At 44.0% G+C, this 18695-nt stretch overlaps 1 protein-coding gene across 5 annotated transcripts in view; it reads left to right on the plus strand.

Annotated features, from left to right (window-relative positions):
* The window catches only part of HGSNAT (heparan-alpha-glucosaminide N-acetyltransferase), a 47508-nt gene extending 38794 nt beyond the window's left edge, over window positions 1-8714 (plus strand). For 4 of the 5 annotated variants that reach the window (XM_027122977.1, XM_027122979.1, XM_027122980.1 and 1 more), the window contains 7 exons: window positions 686-807; window positions 1170-1296; window positions 2373-2459; window positions 4127-4204; window positions 4803-4873; window positions 4963-5075; window positions 5722-8714. In XM_027122977.1, coding sequence (XP_026978778.1) covers window positions 686-807; window positions 1170-1296; window positions 2373-2459; window positions 4127-4204; window positions 4803-4873; window positions 4963-5075; window positions 5722-5903 — 780 coding nt within the window. In that variant the 3' untranslated portion in view covers window positions 5904-8714. The remainder of the gene's footprint in view (window positions 1-685; window positions 808-1169; window positions 1297-2372; window positions 2460-4126; window positions 4205-4802; window positions 4874-4962; window positions 5076-5721) is intronic. The other variant, XM_027122975.1, reaches the window with a different exon arrangement.
* The last annotated feature ends 9981 nt before the right edge of the window (window positions 8715-18695 follow it).

Below are 18695 nucleotides of genomic sequence, written 5' to 3' on the forward strand. Positions count from 1 at the left end.
TAGTATATTCCTGGAGTCGTGCAGTCGTCACCACTGTCTAATTCTAGAACAATTTCATTATCCCCCAAACACCCTGTCCTCACTACCAGCCGCCCTCCAACCCCAGGTCCCCCCAGCCCTAGGCAACCCCTAATCTACTCTCTGTCTATAGATCTGCCTGTTCTGGACATGTCCTAGAAATGGAATTATAGAATATGTGGCTTTTTGTGTCTGGCTTCTTTCATTTAGCAGAATATTTTTTGAGGTTTATCCATGTTATACCATCAGTACTTGATTCCTTTTTACTTCTGAATAATATTCCATTTTATGAATGTACCACATTTTGTAGCCAGTCCTCAGGTGATGGATATTTGACTTGTTTCCACTTTCTGGATATTACGCATAGTGATTCTATGTCCATTTGTGTACAAGTTTTTGTACGAACATCTCTCTTCAGATCTCTTGGGTATAGGAGTGGAATTGTCCACTGATTTCTTCTTAACTGGCATTTTACTGTGCTATGTCATAGAGATGAAGCATCTAGACCACATGCCACATATGGAATAAACACGCGTCTATTTTGTGTTACTACCGTAAAGGCCACGAGGAGCGTCACAGAGAATTTTCTGAGTATATGTACTGCACTGTGTATTGTTTCCCATTCCACTTGCGTTTAGCTCACTTTTTTTATGCCCCGCCCCTGCAGGAGACAAGCTGCTTTTCTCTGCTGGACATCACATCCAGCTGGCCCCAGTGGCTCTTCATCCTGATGCTGGAAGGTGTTTGGCTGGCCTTGACCTTCTTCTTACCTGTTCCCGGATGCCCTACGTGAGCCAGCCCTGCGGGAATCCCCTTTTTGCCAAGTCCGAGCCCCTGGGTTACAGCTGTCGGATTTCCCACATTGGGACCTCCCTTCCTCTCTCTCTTCTCCCCTTGTGTGGGAGGGGGTTTGGGCACGTGTCCAGAGGCCTGTCTCCATGAGGTTTTCCAGGGTCGGTGGGACGGACGTTGGGCTTCCGCCTTACCCCTCGGGCAGCCGTCGAGTCAGGGGCCCCGCAGTGGACGTGCGTGGCGCCCCGGGGTCGTCAGGCTGGTGGGTGTTTGCGGCTCTTTGTGGGCACGCACATCACCAATGTACCTCCCCCTGCTCCTAAGTCTGGTGGGTGAAGTGCATGTTCTCGCTTCCCCAGCGGCTATCTGGGCCCCGGGGGCCTCGGAGATTGGGGCAAGTATCCGAATTGCACGGGAGGCGCTGCCGGCTACATTGACCGCCTGCTCCTAGGAGACCATCACCTTTACCAGCATCCTTCCTCGGCTGTGAGTGAGCCTGGCTCCAACTTGGAACCGGACACTGAGGGGAAGGAAGGGAAAGAGCCAACTCCGAACTGTGTCCACGAAATAGACTTGGGTGGAACGAAGTTTTATTTGAAAAGTTGGCTGACTTTACAGACTTCAGTTTAATGTTGGTTGTGGGCGGCATGTAGACATTTCTTTGGCTGTTAAAGTGAGACTGCCTGGTGTCAGGTGTGCAGCAAGGTGCTTTCTTGTACATCTCAGGTACGGGGACAGCTTCCCGTGAGGGAGGTCTGTCAGGCAGTGCTTTTGGGATCAGCACGTGTGGGTCTGGAGGAAACAGGACGGGGCAGTGGGGACAGCCACACGCAGGCCCCCGCTGGTCTCCTGGGGGCTGGGGCGGCCCTTCAGGGTTGTTCTCAGTGAGGTGAGGGACCAGGCCCTAGACATCCCTGGTGGGATGTGATGGCCTGGCCAGAGGGCGGCTCCTGAGGGGCAGCTGTCTTCAGGGACAAATCCAGAAGCTGCTGAGAGCTTTGGGCCGTGGGTACGTCTAGCAGCCGGGGGAGTGGATGCTTTAGTTGCAAAAGGGGTGGGATGGACAGGCGGGGGCCAGATAGCTGGGCAGTGCCTTCCAGCACCCACTGCAATGACTGGTTCCAAATTTCTGCCGTTTCTACAGGAACGATTTCTTTTATAATGACATAATACAAAGGTATTTTTCTTATCGTTATTTGCCTTAAAAGAAGAAAGGAAGCTGTCGACGTTACAGTAGGGTTGGCCGCAAAGAGTAAACCTGAAAATTAGAAGGTGTCATGTGTGGTGTTTGAAGCTGGTTAGGGACGTGTAGTGTCACAGCCACAGGGCCCAGCACGGTCTCCCATGTGGGGAGAGTGTCACATGCCAGAGTGTCACATGCCACACACTTTCTTGGCCAGGAGTATTCTGCCCGTCATCCCCATAAGTTAGCAGTGAATTTCTGCAGCAAAACCAAAAATGTTGAATACTGGGGTGTATCCGAGTTTGCATTTTGTCTGTGAGTTGCTGTGTGCTTTTTGTGATCCTTGGGTGAGTCCCGCCTTCTTGTCCTGCCCTGTCAGGTGCTTTATCACACCGAGGTGGCCTACGACCCAGAAGGCATCCTGGGGACCATCAACTCCATCGTGATGGCATTTTTAGGAGTTCAGGTATTTGTTCATTTCATGAGAATGCGTGTTCCTGACACTTCGTGGTTATTGATTCATTACTAATCCAAAAACCATTTGATTAAAATAAGTAACTGGAAGCACATCTTCTGTGTTTCAGACCTGACAGGTGGTCAAAACCAGAGGTTGCTGAAATTTAGCACCTTCGAATAATTAGGTATAATTCCTGTATTCTCCAAAGAAGCTATTCATACGGCTCATCTCGGCAGTGGGCGCACAGCAGCCCCTGGCTGAGAGGGGTCCCTGCTGGGCTGGCAGCCTTTGGAAGGTCACCTGTCACCTTGTGTGTACAGTTGGCACAGTTTCAGGTTATGCCTGTTTTATGCCAAAGTCAGTACAGGTTGTTCTTGGCTTCTTTCACGCGTTTGTTAGGATTCTGAGCAGTCTAGATTTTCCTTGCTGAAGTTCTCCTTATTGGTGTTTGAAACTATTATTTGCGGCGAGATGACGGGGAGGGGAAAGACCGGGTCCAGCCTCCTGCGGGGGGGCCTCTGCAACGGTAAAAATGCTCCGCGTGTGCTGTCCATGTGGCCGCTGAGTCCTCAGACGTGGCTGGTCTGACGGAGGAACTGGTTTTTAATTTTACGTCATTTAAATTTCAACTGAAATTGTCACAGGTGGTCAGTGGCTCCCACGTGGGACAGTGCAGGTCTACAGCATATACGTTTTGGTGATGAAATAATTTCCTATTTAGAGATACTGCCTTGCTCTCTGCAGCACTTTAGAGTTTACATTGGGTGCTTTTAGTCATAAATGCATTTAATCCCCCCACGTGCTCTCCAGGTAAATCTGCGCCTGCAGGACAGCCGAGGGTGGGTGCCGCGGAGTACAGCCCGGCGCCGGGGCCTGGACTTGACCCCGCTTACTAGCCGGGTCATCCCGGGAGTGTAACTGCACCCTCTGTGATTCAGTGGCACCCAAATAAGTAGGCGCACCTAAATCAGTTAATTCGCATAAGGTTCTAAGACCGGGACATTCATAAATTTTAGCTATTTTAAGTTATTATTAACACTTTCTCTGATGTTTTCAGAAATTAATTCCTAATTTGCAGGAGGGTGGGGCTATGCAAAGTCCAGATTTTTCTGTTTTTAAAGTGTTTCCCTGCCTCTGGGTCCACGCTGTTCTGTCCCTCTTCTGTACCCCTGCCAGACTGGGCCATCTAGCAGGCCAGCCTGAGCTGGTCCCTTGTCACTTTGTGGGGGAAAAGTGACTTTCCTTGGCTCCCATCACCTGTGGGAGAAAGCTCGTGCCTACCTGCTCCCACCTTCCCCCCTCTGCCCACCCCCGGCCTTTCTGAATTACCTGCAGCACCTCGGGGAGGCTGTGCGTTTTCACCCGTGTGACATACTCCTGTGCATGCTGTTCCTTACTGCCCAGACACTGTTACTGCTTTGTGCTCGTATCCTCAGCCTGGCGGTACCTCCTCTGTGCATCCCCTTCCCTCCCTCCCTCCTTCCCTCCCTCCCTCCCCAGTGGTCCCTGTGCCTCTAGGCCTCCACTAGCCAAGGGCAGGGGTACCGTTCATCCCCTCGTAACCCCGGTACCTGCAGGTGAGTCCGCCTGTCGAGCGGTTAGGACAGTGGATGAGTATGAAATAAGAACACATCGTAGGTGATTCTCTTGGTCATACTGTGCGTTTTCTTCCCCAGGCAGGGAAAATACTCCTGTATTACAAGGATCAGACTAAAGGCATCCTGATCAGATTTGCTACCTGGGGTTGTTTCCTTGTAAGTAGCGGTTGGTCCTCACTGAAATTCCTTCTCTTCACACATACACATTTCAAAGACATAAAATGTTTAGTGGCCGGCCGTGGGATAGACAGCAGCTGTCACTTCGCATCGGTAACACTCTTCACTTGAATATCAGAGAGGAAAAGTCTCGACACCTAAGTTCTCAGGTTGATTTTCTTAGGAAAATGTCTTTATAAATAAGTCAATGAAGATATGAGGAAATGGAGCAGAGGTGTGGGTTCTGGTGGGGACCTTTGCCAGAAGGACCAGGCCAATGATAACAGGTTCACTGGGGGCAAAAGATAAGCTTAGCTGTTCTTTCACCCCTGACCTGGCAGCCCTGTTTCCTCCACGGATTCACTCCAGTTGATAAGGTCGTTTACCTTCAACTCAAGAGTAATGCTGAAAAGAGGTTTTTTGGAGAACATTTTTAGTTAACACATCTTAAAAATGTTTTTCCAGTTAAAAGAATAAAACGGAGGGCACAGTTTTCAGCCTTCCCTAAGCAATTAAGTCACTCCTTTTCTTCAGTTTTGAACCACAATTGTTTCTTGAGATGATGTAAAAAACTTTAACATCTTCTCCCCGCTTCTAGGGGTTTATTTCTGTTGCTTTGACAAAGGCTTCCGAAAATGAAGGCTTTATTCCAGTGAACAAAAACCTCTGGTAGGTACAGAAAGTCTGTCGTTTTCACATCCGGTCGGGCTGGCATTGGATGTGCTCTCGGGAGCCCTGAGATGCCCGCTGTCCCCCAGGTCCATCTCCTATGTCACCACGCTGAGCTCCTTCGCCTTCTTCATCCTGCTGGTCCTGTACCCCATTGTGGACGTGAAGGGGCTGTGGACGGGAACCCCGTTCTTCTACCCTGGTGAGTCCCCCCCACCAACCGGCCCCAGGCCTCGCGGAGGAGGGGACCCAGTGGATGGGCCAGAGGCCGCGGGTGCCGGGTGTGTCCAAGGTGCCGACCGAGGGGGTCCGAGGGGGTCCATGCAGGGCGTTGCTGGGCCTGTCCCCGAGCAGCGCCACCTCGTTTTACCAGTTAGGTTGTGGGATCATAAATGCACCCCTCTGGCCGCTTCAGGCACGTCATCCAGTCCCTCGAGCTTCACAAACAGGGCCGTGCTTTCTCATGTAAACCCCCTGCCCTACAGGCGGTGCCTAAGAGACACCACGCGGAGATGCACGGGTTCTGCCCGAGATGAGAGACAGCAGATGACTTCAGTGACTCGTTTCAGCCCCGAGTCCAGTAACAGTTACGCTCATTGGTCCTCCAGTTTTCTGTGTGGAGAATATAAATGAATAATTCTGGCTTTCCTTTCAAATTTGGTATTCCAGAATTACACTTACCAAAGGAATGTTTTCTAATAATTTTTGAATAAGGTTCACACTCAAATCTCTAAGATTCGCATCACTTATTTTTGGAGTAGCCAATAACAAGTGGGCACTTTTTCTTTTTTCACTGAACTAAAGGCAAATTGCAAGAGTTAAGTGGATAACCAGCTGTGTTTCCCCAGGAATGAACTCGATCTTGGTGTACGTGGGCCACGAGGTCTTCGCCAACTACTTCCCCTTCCAGTGGAGGCTGGGGGACAACCAGTCACACAGGGAGCATCTCGTTCAGAACATAGTCGCCACTGCACTCTGGGTGCTCATCGCTTACGTTCTCTATAAGAAGAAGGTGTTTTGGAAAATCTGAGTCCCCAGCTGAGATGTGTTGCTAGCAGACAACAGGGCCTGGGGCATCATTAAAAGGAGCCATTCGTTATAAACCTGCGTATTTGCAGGTTATTGGGGGCGATGCGGACGTGCTCAGGCTGGTTGATTATCGGACGTGGCTCATCTGACTCTGTATACGTGAGACTCAGACGTCTGAAACGTGATTGTCTTTCCTCTCCATCTTCTGTAGAAATGGATGCCTTTGCAACTTCATTCTAAGGATTTCTCCTCTAATTTTTCACAAGGGAGTTAACCAGGCCATTTTGCTTCTGTGACCACCTACGGTCTGACCTTATGATCTTTCCTGCAGACTGCCTTTCTGTGCTGGTCCACGCCGACCAAGATACCACCGTTTCTGTTGTGTCTGACTGTGAAGCTTATTGGGTATAGTGTGTGGTAACATAGTCTAACATATTTCGGTTACGTACAGTTTAGTATTTCAAGAAATTCCAAGTAATCTCCTTTCAGATCTGTAAGTAACTGGTGGGTCCAAAAAAATGCCTTTCTATCAGAAGCCATTTTCTCCTTTTCCTCATTTGAAAAACAAGTGAAACAGTAGGTGTGTTATTCCCAGCCACCCTTGCATATACCTATCTCTCTACCCACCCACCTCCTGCCTGCCTGTCTGTCTTTCTGTCTGTGTGTCTGGGTGGTAGCTGGTCCCCCAGGCCATCCTCTGACTCTAGGAAGAGAGAGAAGCTCATGGTCTCGGCCGGGCTCCTGCTGTGGCGTCTTTGCCGGGTCAGACGCGAGGCAGGTCCCCTCACAACGAGGGACACGGTGCTGCCCGCTCAGCTCCCCTCCAGCTCTGAGACCCAGTGGGGTGGGAGACATCAGTGGCATTTCTGAAATCCTTAGAAAAATAATTTTGTTACAGAAAACTCTTCAAAATAAATGAGAAGTTTAAAAAACTCTCATCAGAGTAACTCTTTTCAGAATGACCCTCCACAGTGGAGGCAGCTTTCCTGCTTGGAATCACCAAACTGCAGAATTGTTTCTCAGGAGTGAAGGAGGAGAACACAGGGGACCAGCACCCCCGTTTTGCAGCATCCTACTTAGGGATTTCCTGTGAGAATTCCAAACTGAAGGAAGATGTGGCTATAGGTGTACTTTGGAGCATCCTTGCATGGTGAGACGGGGTCACTTCGACCTGTCCCCTGATGTCAGCTATCACCCTGCTTGGATAGTGAGTTTCCAGCTACCCCGTCTCTACCCGAACTCTCATCCCAACTTGTACCCGTCCACCTGGGTGTCCGCCAGCATTCAGGCTTCCCCCTCCACCCTCTCTTCTCAAACACAAGCCTTTCCGGCTTGGATTGTCCCAGCTCTGCAGACAGGTGACCCTCTGTCTCTCGGATAAAACTGTCTTTCACCCGCTTTACCTCCTCTGTCCCCCTTTCCCATGTTTAGTCATTGCCAAGTCGTCTCAGTTCTCACGGTCACTGCCTGTTACTCTTGCCCAGATGCCAAGAGGAATCATTTTTCAACCGGCCTCCTTCCCTCAGTCCCTCCTTCTGTAAAGCCACTGTCCACTGCCCCAGATTACACTTCATAAACAGAGCTGACTCACATCACCTCCTTATAAGCACTTACACTGAAGTTCGAACAGCTTTGCTGGCAGGTAGAGCCGTCCTCCGTTGAGCCCAGCACACCTTCTCGGCTGTGTCCAGCCCCATCAGCTGCCTCCTGCCCCTGAGTTTGATTAGTCCCCTTAATTTTCTCCCATCGACCCTTGACCTATCACATTTGCCCCCTGCTTCTAAGGCACCTTCTCTAATCTCTTAATCTTGTCCCTAAGTAATATTTTCTTGCTCTGAGTTCTCGTAATATCTGATTGGGCTCAATCTTGTGGCACTTGTTGCTCTCTGCCTTGCATGACAGTGATTTGGGTACATGACCAGTTTCCCACGCTGGCCTGTGAGCTTGTGGCGGATAAGGCACATTCTTCACGCACGCCACAGTGGCCCGTGCAGAGCAGGCACTAAATAAACGTGTGAAAGCAAAATGGGGTGGTGGGTTTGCTTTTCATAGGTAAAATTTCACGTGTATCTGGAGCTAATGTGTGTGTGTGCGTGTGTGCACGCGTGCGTGTGGGGAGAGCTGTCATCTTTGAGGAAACCCCTCTCTTGCGGTGCACATTTGTCATCCCGAGTCTCAGCAGGTAAGGCTGAGCTGGGCCTCTCCAGAAGCAGTTTTCAAGTCGGGGTGTCCATCGGTTAGGATGTCTTGAGCCGGATGGAGCAGGAACTCCCCATCCAGCTGGGTTATAAGCAGAGCATCGCACATAAGTGGTCCCACGGCGGGTGGGCTCCCGCTCAGGTCACTTCACGGCTGAGATGCCCACCCCACTGCCATCACGACAGACACACGCACTCGGCCAGCGCCACACGGGAGGGAGCGGGCATCCCCTCTGTGCCTCATAACGTTATTGGCCGGAAAACGCTCCCCAAACTGTGCAAGACCAGCCGTGACGAGGGAGCTTGGGCTGGCCTGGCCCAGGGCTGAGCAGGGACAGCTGGCACCTCCCTGGGGAGGGCAGGGAGTGTGCAGGGTGAGTGGTGGAGTGAGACATGGCAGCGGGGACAACCGTGTGCAGCGGTGGCTGCAGAAAACCCATGTCACAGTGCATCCTGTGGGGAAGTTGGGTGGAGTCCTTGTGTAACAAAGCAGAAAGTACTGTCCTGGAGTGGGGATGTAATAATTTGACATTGTTTATTCATTTTTTGCACTTATATTCCTAATTCCGCTTTATAATTAGGTGAATAAACTGCTGCTCTTACACTTGACCTCACTTCATTCTGGCCCATAAAGGGCCTCGTTCATAAATCTGGTTTTTATCAGATGGTATCAGCTTAAATGAAAGTCAACATACTATTTTTCCTTTAATGTAGTCCTTTTTTCCAAATAAATGGGGGTGACAAAAGGACTTTGAGAAATTTTCTCAACAAATCAAACTGCCTTTCAGAAAGAGATTTCCATCAATCGTAAAAAACCAGGGGTAGATCTTTAAAAATCCTAAGCAGTACGCTGTAGCAGCCATGGCCCTGTGAACAATGCAGCTTCTGAGGTTTTAAACACACCTTCTGTTTAAACTTTGAAATTAGGCGGGAAGACGCATCGCCAGTGGTTGTCTTCAGCTACATATCTGTGTAATCTGTTTTCACTGGTGTAGCAAGCCACCATTTTTCTCCCGGTAATCAGTTTTTGTTGGGCATTAGTTCCAAACATTTTTTTTTCTTCAGGCTACATGTGTTTCCGATTTCAAAGTTGATAGAAATGCTAGATGTTTGCGTCATGTCATAAGATGCTCCAGACCCTGTAACCCCCTTATCTAATTATGTATGTTGCAAACACTGCGCCAGATAAAAGATGCCAGCATCCCGCTAGCTTTCCTTTTCAGAATCCATCCCAAACGCAGCTGTAAGGACAGCTGGCCTCACTCCCCGCAGGGCCGAGCCCACGGCTTCCCACGGTGTCCATTACCATCTCGGGTCTGGTGGGATTCTGTCCTGACTGCTGGATTTTTTCGACAGAGGTCAGTTCTTTTTCTATTTTCCCACCTTTCATGGCTGTTTGTTCTTGCATTTTATCTTATTAGAGGTCACACCCTTCCACTTCCATAAATAAAGAGTTTTTCTTCTATTTGATTAAACTCTGTATGTCATTTGGCTTGTAAAGTGGTACCTCCGTCCAAATCCTGCCTGTTACAGCTCTGCCCAGGAGACAGCTCACATCAGTTTAACAAATCACAGGCGAAGCCAGCCCTTGTCAAAGATGAACAAAGCCAGAGGCTGCTAAAGCGGTGAGGCCAATGGAAAGAGGGTCCAGCGTGATCGGAACTAGTTTCCTGAAGCAAAAGGCTGGAGTTTGAAAGGCTGACTGGCTTTGGAAGGGCACTGGGAGCTGGGACGGGATTGGTCCACGTGACTGGGCCACCTGGGTTTGTTCACTCGCGCTTTTATGGAGGAGAAACAAACTTCTATCCTTATGGCAGGAGGCGGTGGTGCCACATGAAGCAAGGTACCCACGGAATTAGTCCCCATCCTCCCCGGATGTTTACATTTCAGAGAGAGCTCCTGGAGGAAACAGTTCCGGGTGGCAGTCTCACATCTCAGAGAACAGAGGGCGGGTTGAGCACTGCAAGCTTTCTAAAGGAGCAAAGAGTAAATTCTGGCGGTGGCAGCTTTCTCAGGCAGACGTTTTAAGGGCGCTGGGGTCATCCCGGGACACTCTTTCAGCTGCTGGAAGGCGGTTGCCCTTTGGTTGAGTCTCTCAGTGCAGGGCTTGGACGGACCCTGCTGTGCCAGTGGTGCGAGCCCTTCCTCATCTGCACACTTGGTCTGAGTTTCCATTCTATCCTGTGGCCCTTTTCCTGCAACTCTGCACAGCAACGCACCACCGAATTGAAAAAAAAAAAAAAAAAGATGATTGGTTCCCTTTTATCTGGTCCCTACACATGTGGGTGTGAGACAGTCTTATTTTGATGTGTGCTGCCCCCAGATGCCGATCTGAGGAAGGGGTTATGAAACCAAAAGGTGCCAGAGTGTTTACTTTGAAAGTTGCTACGGGCAACGCACGCCACGTTTGTAAAAACAACAGGATGGTTTAATATTTGTAATCCACTCATATCACAGTGATAAGCACTTTAAAATGAGCTAGTTGAAATATTTTCTGAAACCGGATGTCTATTCCTTAAGCCACTATATTGATCTAATTTTATTTTTAAAAATTTTATTGAAGTATAGTTGATTTACAATGTCATGTTAGTTTCAGGTGTACAGCACAGTGATCCAGTTATATAATTCTTTTTCAGATTCTTTTCCCTTAGGTTATTACAAAATATTGAGTATAGTTCCCTGTGCTATACAGTAGGTCCTTGTTGACTGTTTTACATATAGGATGTATATATATTAATCCCAAATTCCTAATTTATCCCTCCCCCTTCCTTTCCCCTTTGCTAGCCATAAGTGTTTTTCTGTCTATTTCTGTTTTGTAGATAAATTCATTTGTATCTTTTATTTTTTAGACTCCACATATAAGTGATATCATATGATATTTCTCTTTGTCTGACTTATTTCACTTAGTATGATAATCTCTAGGTCCTATTGCTGAAAATGGCATTATTTCATTCTTTTTTATGGCTGGTACATTTTATATATGTACCACATCTCTTTACCCATTCCTCTCTCGATGGGTACTTAGGTTGCTTCTAGGTCTTGACTGTTGTGAATAGTGCTGCTATGAAATTTGGGGTGCATGTAACTTTTCAAGTTATGGTTTTCTCTGGATATATGCCCAGTAATGGGATTGCTGGATCATATGGTTGTTCTATTTTTAGTTCTGTAAGGAACCTCCATACTGTTCTCCACAGTAGCTGCACCAATTTACATTCCCACCAACAGTGCAAGAGGGTTCCCTTTTCTCCACACCCTCTCCAGCATTTATTATTTGTAGACTTTTCGATGATGGCCATTCTGACTGGTGTGAGGTGATACCTCCATGTACTTTTGATTTGCATTCTCTAATAATTAGTAATATTGAGCGTTTTTTCATGTGCCTTTTGGCCATCAGTATGTCTTCTTCAGAGAAATGTCTATTTCGGTCTTCTGCGCATTTTTTGGACTGGGTCATTTGGTTTTTTGATATTGAGTTGTTTGAGCTGTCTGTACATTTTGGACATTAATCCCTTGTCGGTTGTATTGTTTGCAAATATTTTCTCCCATTTTTTGGGTTGTCTTTTCATCTTATCTGTGGTTTCCTTTGCTGTGCAAAAGCTTTTAAGTTTAATTAGGTCTCATTCATTTATTTTTGTTTTTATTTCCATTACTCTAGGAGATGGATCCAAAAAGATATTGCTGTGATTTATGTCAAATAGTGTTCTGCCTACATTTTCCTCTAGCAGTTTTATACTATCCAGTCTTACATTTAGGTCTTTAATCCATTTGAGTTTATTTTTGTATATGATGTTACAGAATGTTCTAATTTCTTTCTTTTACGTGTAGCTGTCCAGTTTTCCCAGCACCACTTATTGAAGAGACTGTCTTTTCTCCATTGCATGTTCTTGCCTCCTTTGTTGTGATTAATTGACCATAGGTGCATGGACTTATTTCTCGGCTTCCTATCCTGTTCCACTGAACTATGTGTCTGTTTTTGTGCCAGTACCGTACTGTTTTCATGACTGTAGCTTTGTAGTAGTGTGAAGTCAGGGAGCCTGATTCCTCCAACTATGTTTTTCTTTCTCATGATTGCTTTGGCTTATTCATGGTCTTTTTTGTTTCCATACAAATTAATTTTTGTTGTTGTTCTAGTTCTGTGAAAAATGCCATTGGTAATATGGTAGGGATTGCATTGAATCTGTAGATTGCCTTGGGCAGTATGGTCATTTTAACAATATTAATTCTTTCAATCCAAGAACACGGTATATCTAACCATCTGTTTTTTCATCTTCAGGTTCTTTTATCAGCATCTTATAGTTTTCAAAGTACAGGTCTTCTGCCTCCTTAGGCAGATTTATTCCTAGGTATTTTATTCTTTTTGATGTGATGGTAAATGGGATTCTTTCCTTAATTTCTCTTTCTGATCTTTCACTGTTAGTGTATAGAAATGCAGTGGATTTTGGTGTGTTAATTTTGTATCCTGCAACTTTACTGAATTCATTATGAGCTCTAGTAGTTTTCTGTTGGCATCTTTAGGATTTTCTATGTATAGTATCATGTCATCTGCAAACAGTGATAGTTTTACTTCTTCCTTTCCAATTTGAATTCCTTTAATTTGTTTTTCTTCTCTGATGGCTGTGGCTAGGACTTCCAAAATTATGTTGGATAAAAGTGGTAAGGAATTCCTGGCAGTCCAGTGGTTAGGACTTGGCACTTTCACTGCTGTGGCCCTGGGTTCACTCCCTGGTCAGGAAACTAAGATCCTGCAAGCGGTGTGGCATGGCCAAAAAAAAAAAAAAAGTGGGAAGAACACAGCAAGGAGGCAGCTGTCTGCAAGCTAGGAAGGGTGCTCTACTAGAGACCAATCAGCTGGCATCTTGATCTTGGACTTCCCAGCCTTCAGAACTCAGTGAACAGAGAAGGTGGGCTGTGTCGTGCCTACAGACCTGGATCAAGACCTGGATCGAGGAAGACCTTCTGCTCTGTGAGGAAGAAGCCCAGAGTCCCGGTGGGTGGAGCCAGGATGCCCCCAAGGCCTTGAGGACACAGAGCAGCTCCCCAAGCATAGAGCCAAGACTGAGAACCGTGGGCAGTCCCTCTCATCAGGAAACTTGCACAAGCCTCTTAGATAGCCTCATCCACCCACTTCAGAGAGACCCACTTCAGACCTAGGGACACATTCAGACTGAAAGTGAGGGGATGGAAAAAGATATTCCATGCAAATGGAAATCAAAAGAAAGCTGGAGTAGCAATACTCATATCAGATAAAATAGACTTTAAAATAAAGACTGTTACAAGAGACAAGGAAGGACACTACATAATGATCAAGGGATCAAACCAAGAAGATGATAGAACAATTATAAATATATATGTACCCAACATAGGAGCACCTCAATACATAAGGCAACTGCTAACAGCTATAAAAGAGGAAATCGACAGTAACACAATAATAGTGGGGGACTTTAACACCTCACTTACACCAGTGGACAGATCATCTAAACAGAAAATAAGGAAACACAAGCTTTAAATGACACAATAGACCAGATTTAATTGATATTTGTAGGACATTCCATCCAAAAACAGCAGATTACACTTTCTTCTCAAGTGTACATGGAACATTCTCCAGGATAGATCACATCTTGGGTCACAAATCAAGCCTCAGTAAACTTAAGAAAATTGAAGTCATATCAGGCATCTTTTCTGACCACAACACTATAAGATTAGAAATCAATTACAGGGAAAAAAATGTAAAAAGCACAAACACATGGAGGGTAAACAATACATTACTAAATATCAAGAGATCAGTGAAGAAATCAAAAAATACCTAGAGACAAATGATAATGAAAACACGAGGGTCCAAAACCTATGGGATGCAGCAAAAGCAGTTCTAAGAGAGAAGTTTATAGCTATACAAGCCTACCTCAAGAAACAAGAAAAATCTCAAATAAAGAATCTAACCTTACACCTAAAAGAACTAGAGAAAGAAGAACAAACAAAAGCCAAAGTTATCAGAAGGAAAGAAATCATAAAGATCAGAGCAGAAATAAATAGAAACAAAGAAAAGAAAAGCAGAGATCAATAAAACTAATAGCTGGTTCTTTGAGAAGATAAACAAAATTGATAAACCATTAGCCAGACTCATCAAGAAAAAGAGGGAGAGGACACAAATCAATAAAATTAGAAATGAAAAAGGAGAAGTTACAACAGACAACGCAGATATACAAAGCATCCTAAGAGACTACTACAAGCAATCCTATGCCAATAAAATGGACAACCTGGAAGAAATGGACAGATTCTTAGAAAGGTATAACCTTCCAAGACTGAACCAGGAAGAAATAGAAAATATGAACAGATGGATCACAAGTAATGAAATTGAAACTGTGATTTAAAATCTTCCAACAAACAAACGTCTAGGACCAGATGGCTTCACAGGTGAATTCTACCAAACATTTAGAAAAGACCTAACACCCATCCTTTTCAAACTCTTCCAAAAAATTGCAGAGGAAGGAACACTCCGAAACTCATTCTATGAGGCCACCATCGCCCTGATACCAAAACCAGACAAAGATACTACAAAAAAGAAAATTACAGACCAATATCACTGATGAATATAGGTGCAAAAATCCTCAACAAAATACTAGCAAACAGAATCCAACAACACATTAAAAGGATCATATACCATCAAGTGGGATTTATCCCAGGGATGCAAGGATTCTTCAATATAGGCAAATCAACCAATGTGATATACCATATTAACAAATTGAAGAAGAAAAACCATATGATCATGTCAATGGATGCAGAAAAAGCTTTTGACAAAATTCAACACCCATTTATGATAAAATCTCTTCAGAAAGTGGGCATAGAGGGAAACTACCTCAACATAATAAAGGCCATGTATGACAAACCCACAGCAAACATCATTCTCAATCGTGAAAAACTGAAAGCATTTCCTCTAAGATCAGGAACAAAACAAGGATATCCACTCTTGCCACTCTTACTCAACATAGTTTTGGAAGTCCTAGCCACGACAATCAGAGAAGAGAAAGAAATAAAAGGAATCCACATTGGAAAAGAAGAAGTAAAATTGTCAGTGTTTGTAGATGACATAATACTATACATAGAGAATCCTAAAGATGCCACTAGAAAACTACTAGAGATAATAAATGAATTTGGTCAAGTTGCAGTATGCAAAATTAATGCACAGAAATCTCTTGCATTCCTATACACTAATGATGAAAAATCTGAAAGAGAAATTAAGGAAACACTCCCATTTACCATTGCAACAAAAAGAATAAAATACCTGGGAATAAACCTACCTAAGGAGACAAAAGACCTGTATGCAGAAAATTATAAGACACTGTTGAAAGAAATTAAAGGTGATACCAACAGATGGAGAGATATCCATTATCTTGGATTGGAAGAATCAATATTGTGAAAATGACTGTACTACCCAAAGCAATCTATAGGTTCAATGCAATCTCTATCAAATTACCAATGGCAATTTTTACAGAACTAGAACAAAAAAATCTTAAAATTTGTATGGAGGCACAAATGACCCCGAATAGTCAAAGCAGTCTTGAGGGGAAAAAAATGGAACTGGAGGAATCAGGCTCCCTGACTTCAGACTATACTACAAAGCTACAGTAATCAAGATAATATGGTACTGGCACAAAAACAGAAATATAGATCAATGGAACAGGATAGAAAGCCCAGAGATAAACCCATGCACCTATGGTCAACTAATCTATGACAAAGGAGGCAAGGATATACAGTGGAGAAAAGACAGTCTCTTCAATAAGTGGTACTGGGAAAACTGCACAGCTACATGTAAAAGAATGAAATTAGAACACTCCCTAACACCATACACAAAAATAAACTCAAAATGGACTAGAGACCTAAATGTAAGACCAGACACTATAAAACTCTTCAAGGAAAACATAGGAAGAACACTCTATGACATAAATCACAGCAAGATCTTTTTTGATCCACCTCCTACAGTAATGGAAATGAAAACAAAAATAAACAAACGGGACCTAAATGAAACTTAAAACCCTTTGCAAAGCAAAGGAAACTACAAACAAGATGAAAAGACAACCCTCAGAATGGGAAAAAATATTTGCAAATGAATCAATGGACAAAGGATTAATCTCCAAAATATATAAACAGCTCATGCAACTCAATATTAAAAAAACAAACAACCCCATCCAAAAGCGGGCAGAAGACCTAAATAGACATTTCTCCAAAGACGACATACAGATGGCCAAGAAGCACATGAAAAGCTGCTCAACATCACTAATTATTAGAGAAATGCAAATCAAAACTACAATGAGGTATCACCTCACACCAGTTAGAATGGGCCTCATCAGGAAATCTACAAAGAACAAATGCTGAGAGGGTATGGAGAAAAGGGAACCCTCCTGCACTGTTGGTGGGAATGTAAATTGATACAGCCACTATGGAGAACAGTATGGATGTTCCTTAAAAAACTAAAAATAGAACTACCATATGACCCAGCAATCCCATTACTGGGCATATACCCAGAGAAAACCATAATTCAAAAAGACACATGCACCCCAATATTCATTGCAGCACTATTTACAATAGCCATGTCATGGAAGCAACCTAAATGCCCATCAACAGACGAATGGATAAAGGAGATACGGTACATATATACAATGGAATAGTACTCAGCCATAAAAAGGAATGAAATTGGGTCATTTGTAGAGATGTGGATGGATCTAGAGACTGTCATAGAGTGAAGTAAGTCAGAAGGAGAAAAACAAATATCGTGTATTAACGCATATATGTGGGACCTAGAAAAATGGTACAGATGAACTGGTTTGCAGGGCAGAAATTGAGACACAGATGTAGAGAACAAACATATGGACACCAAGGAGCGGGGAAAGTGGCGGGAGGGTGGATGTGGTGATGTGATGAATTGGGAGATTGGGATTGACATGTATACACTGATGTGTATAAAATGGATGACTAATAAGAACCTGCTGTATAAAAAAATATAGAAAATAAAATTCAAAAAAAATAAAGTGGTGAGAGTGACCATCCTTGTCTTGTTCCTGATCTTAGAGGAAATGCTTTCAGTTTTTCCTCATTGAGGATGACGTTAGCTGTGGGTTTATCATATATGGCCTTTATTATGTTGAGGTATGTTCCCTCTGTGCCTTCCTTCTGGAGAGTTTTAATCATAAATGAATGTTGAATTTTGTCAAAAGCTTTCTCTGCCTCTATTGAGATGATCATACGGTTTTTATTCTTCAGTTTGTTAATGTGGTGTATCGTACTGATTGATTTGCAGATATTGAAAAAATCCTTGATCCTTGGCTTATATCCCACTTGATCATGGTTTATGATCCTTTTAGTATATTCTTGGATTTGGTTTGCTAGTATTGTGTTGAGGATTTTTGCATCTATGTTCATCAGTTATATTGGCCTGTACTTTTCTTTTTTGATGGTATCTTTGTCTGGTTTGGTATCAGAGTGATGGTGGCCTCATAGAATGCGTTCAGAAGTGTTCTTTCCTCTGCAATTTTTGGGAATACTTTCAGAAGGATGGGTGTTAACTCTTCTCTAAATTTTTAATAGAATTTGCCTGTGAAGCCATCTGGTCCTGGACTTTTGTTTGTTGGGAGTTTTTAAATCACAGATTCAATTTCAGTACTTGTAATTTGTCTGTTCATATATTCTGTTTCTTCCTGGTTCAATCTCAGGAGATTGTACCTTTCTACGAATTTGTCCATTTCTTCTAGGTTGTCCTTTTGATTGGCATATAGTTGGTCGTAGAAGTCTCTTATGATCCTTTGTATTTCTGTGGTATTAGTTGTAACTTCTCCTTTTTCATTTCTAATTTTATTGATTTGGGCCCTCTCCCTTTCTTTCTTGATGAGCCTGGCTAGAGGTTTATCAATTTTGTTTATCTTCTCAAAGAACTAGCTTTTAGTTTCATTGATCTTTTCTATTGTTTTCTTCGTCTCTATTTTATTAACTTCTGCTCTGATCTTTATGATTTCCTTCCTTCTACTAACTTTGGGTTTTGTTTGTTTGTTCCCCTTTAGTTGCTTTAGATGTAAACTTAGGTTGTTTATTTGAGGTTTTTGTTTCCTGAGGTAAGATTGTATTGCTATAAACTTCCATCTTAGAACTGCTTTTGCTGTGTCCCACAGGTTTTGGATCATCATGTTTTCATTTTATCTCTAGGTAATTTTTAATTTCCTCTTTGATTTCTTCAGTGGTCCATTGGTTGTTTAGTAGCATATTGTTTAGCCTCCATGTGTTTGTGTTTTTTGCAGTTTTTTTTTTTTTTTTCTGGTAGTTGATTTCTAATCTTAGAGTGTTGTGGTCGGAAAAGAAGATTGATATGATTTTTTTCTTCAATTTATCAAAAATTGCTTTCTGGACCAGCATATGATCTATCCTGGCGAATGTTCCATGTGCACTTGAAAAGAATGTGTATTCTGCTGCTTTCACATAAAATGTTCTAAAAATGTCAATTAAGTCCATCTGGTCTAATGTGTCATTTAATGCCTGTGTTTCCTTATTGATTTTCTGTCTGGATAATCTGTCCATTGATGTAACTGGGGTGTTAAAGTCCCCCACTATTA

This window comes from Aethalodelphis obliquidens, unplaced genomic scaffold (genome assembly GCF_003676395.1).
Source record: "Aethalodelphis obliquidens isolate GAN/ISIS:26980383/991018 unplaced genomic scaffold, ASM367639v1 scaffold25, whole genome shotgun sequence".
Lineage (NCBI taxonomy): Eukaryota > Metazoa > Chordata > Mammalia > Artiodactyla > Delphinidae > Aethalodelphis > Aethalodelphis obliquidens.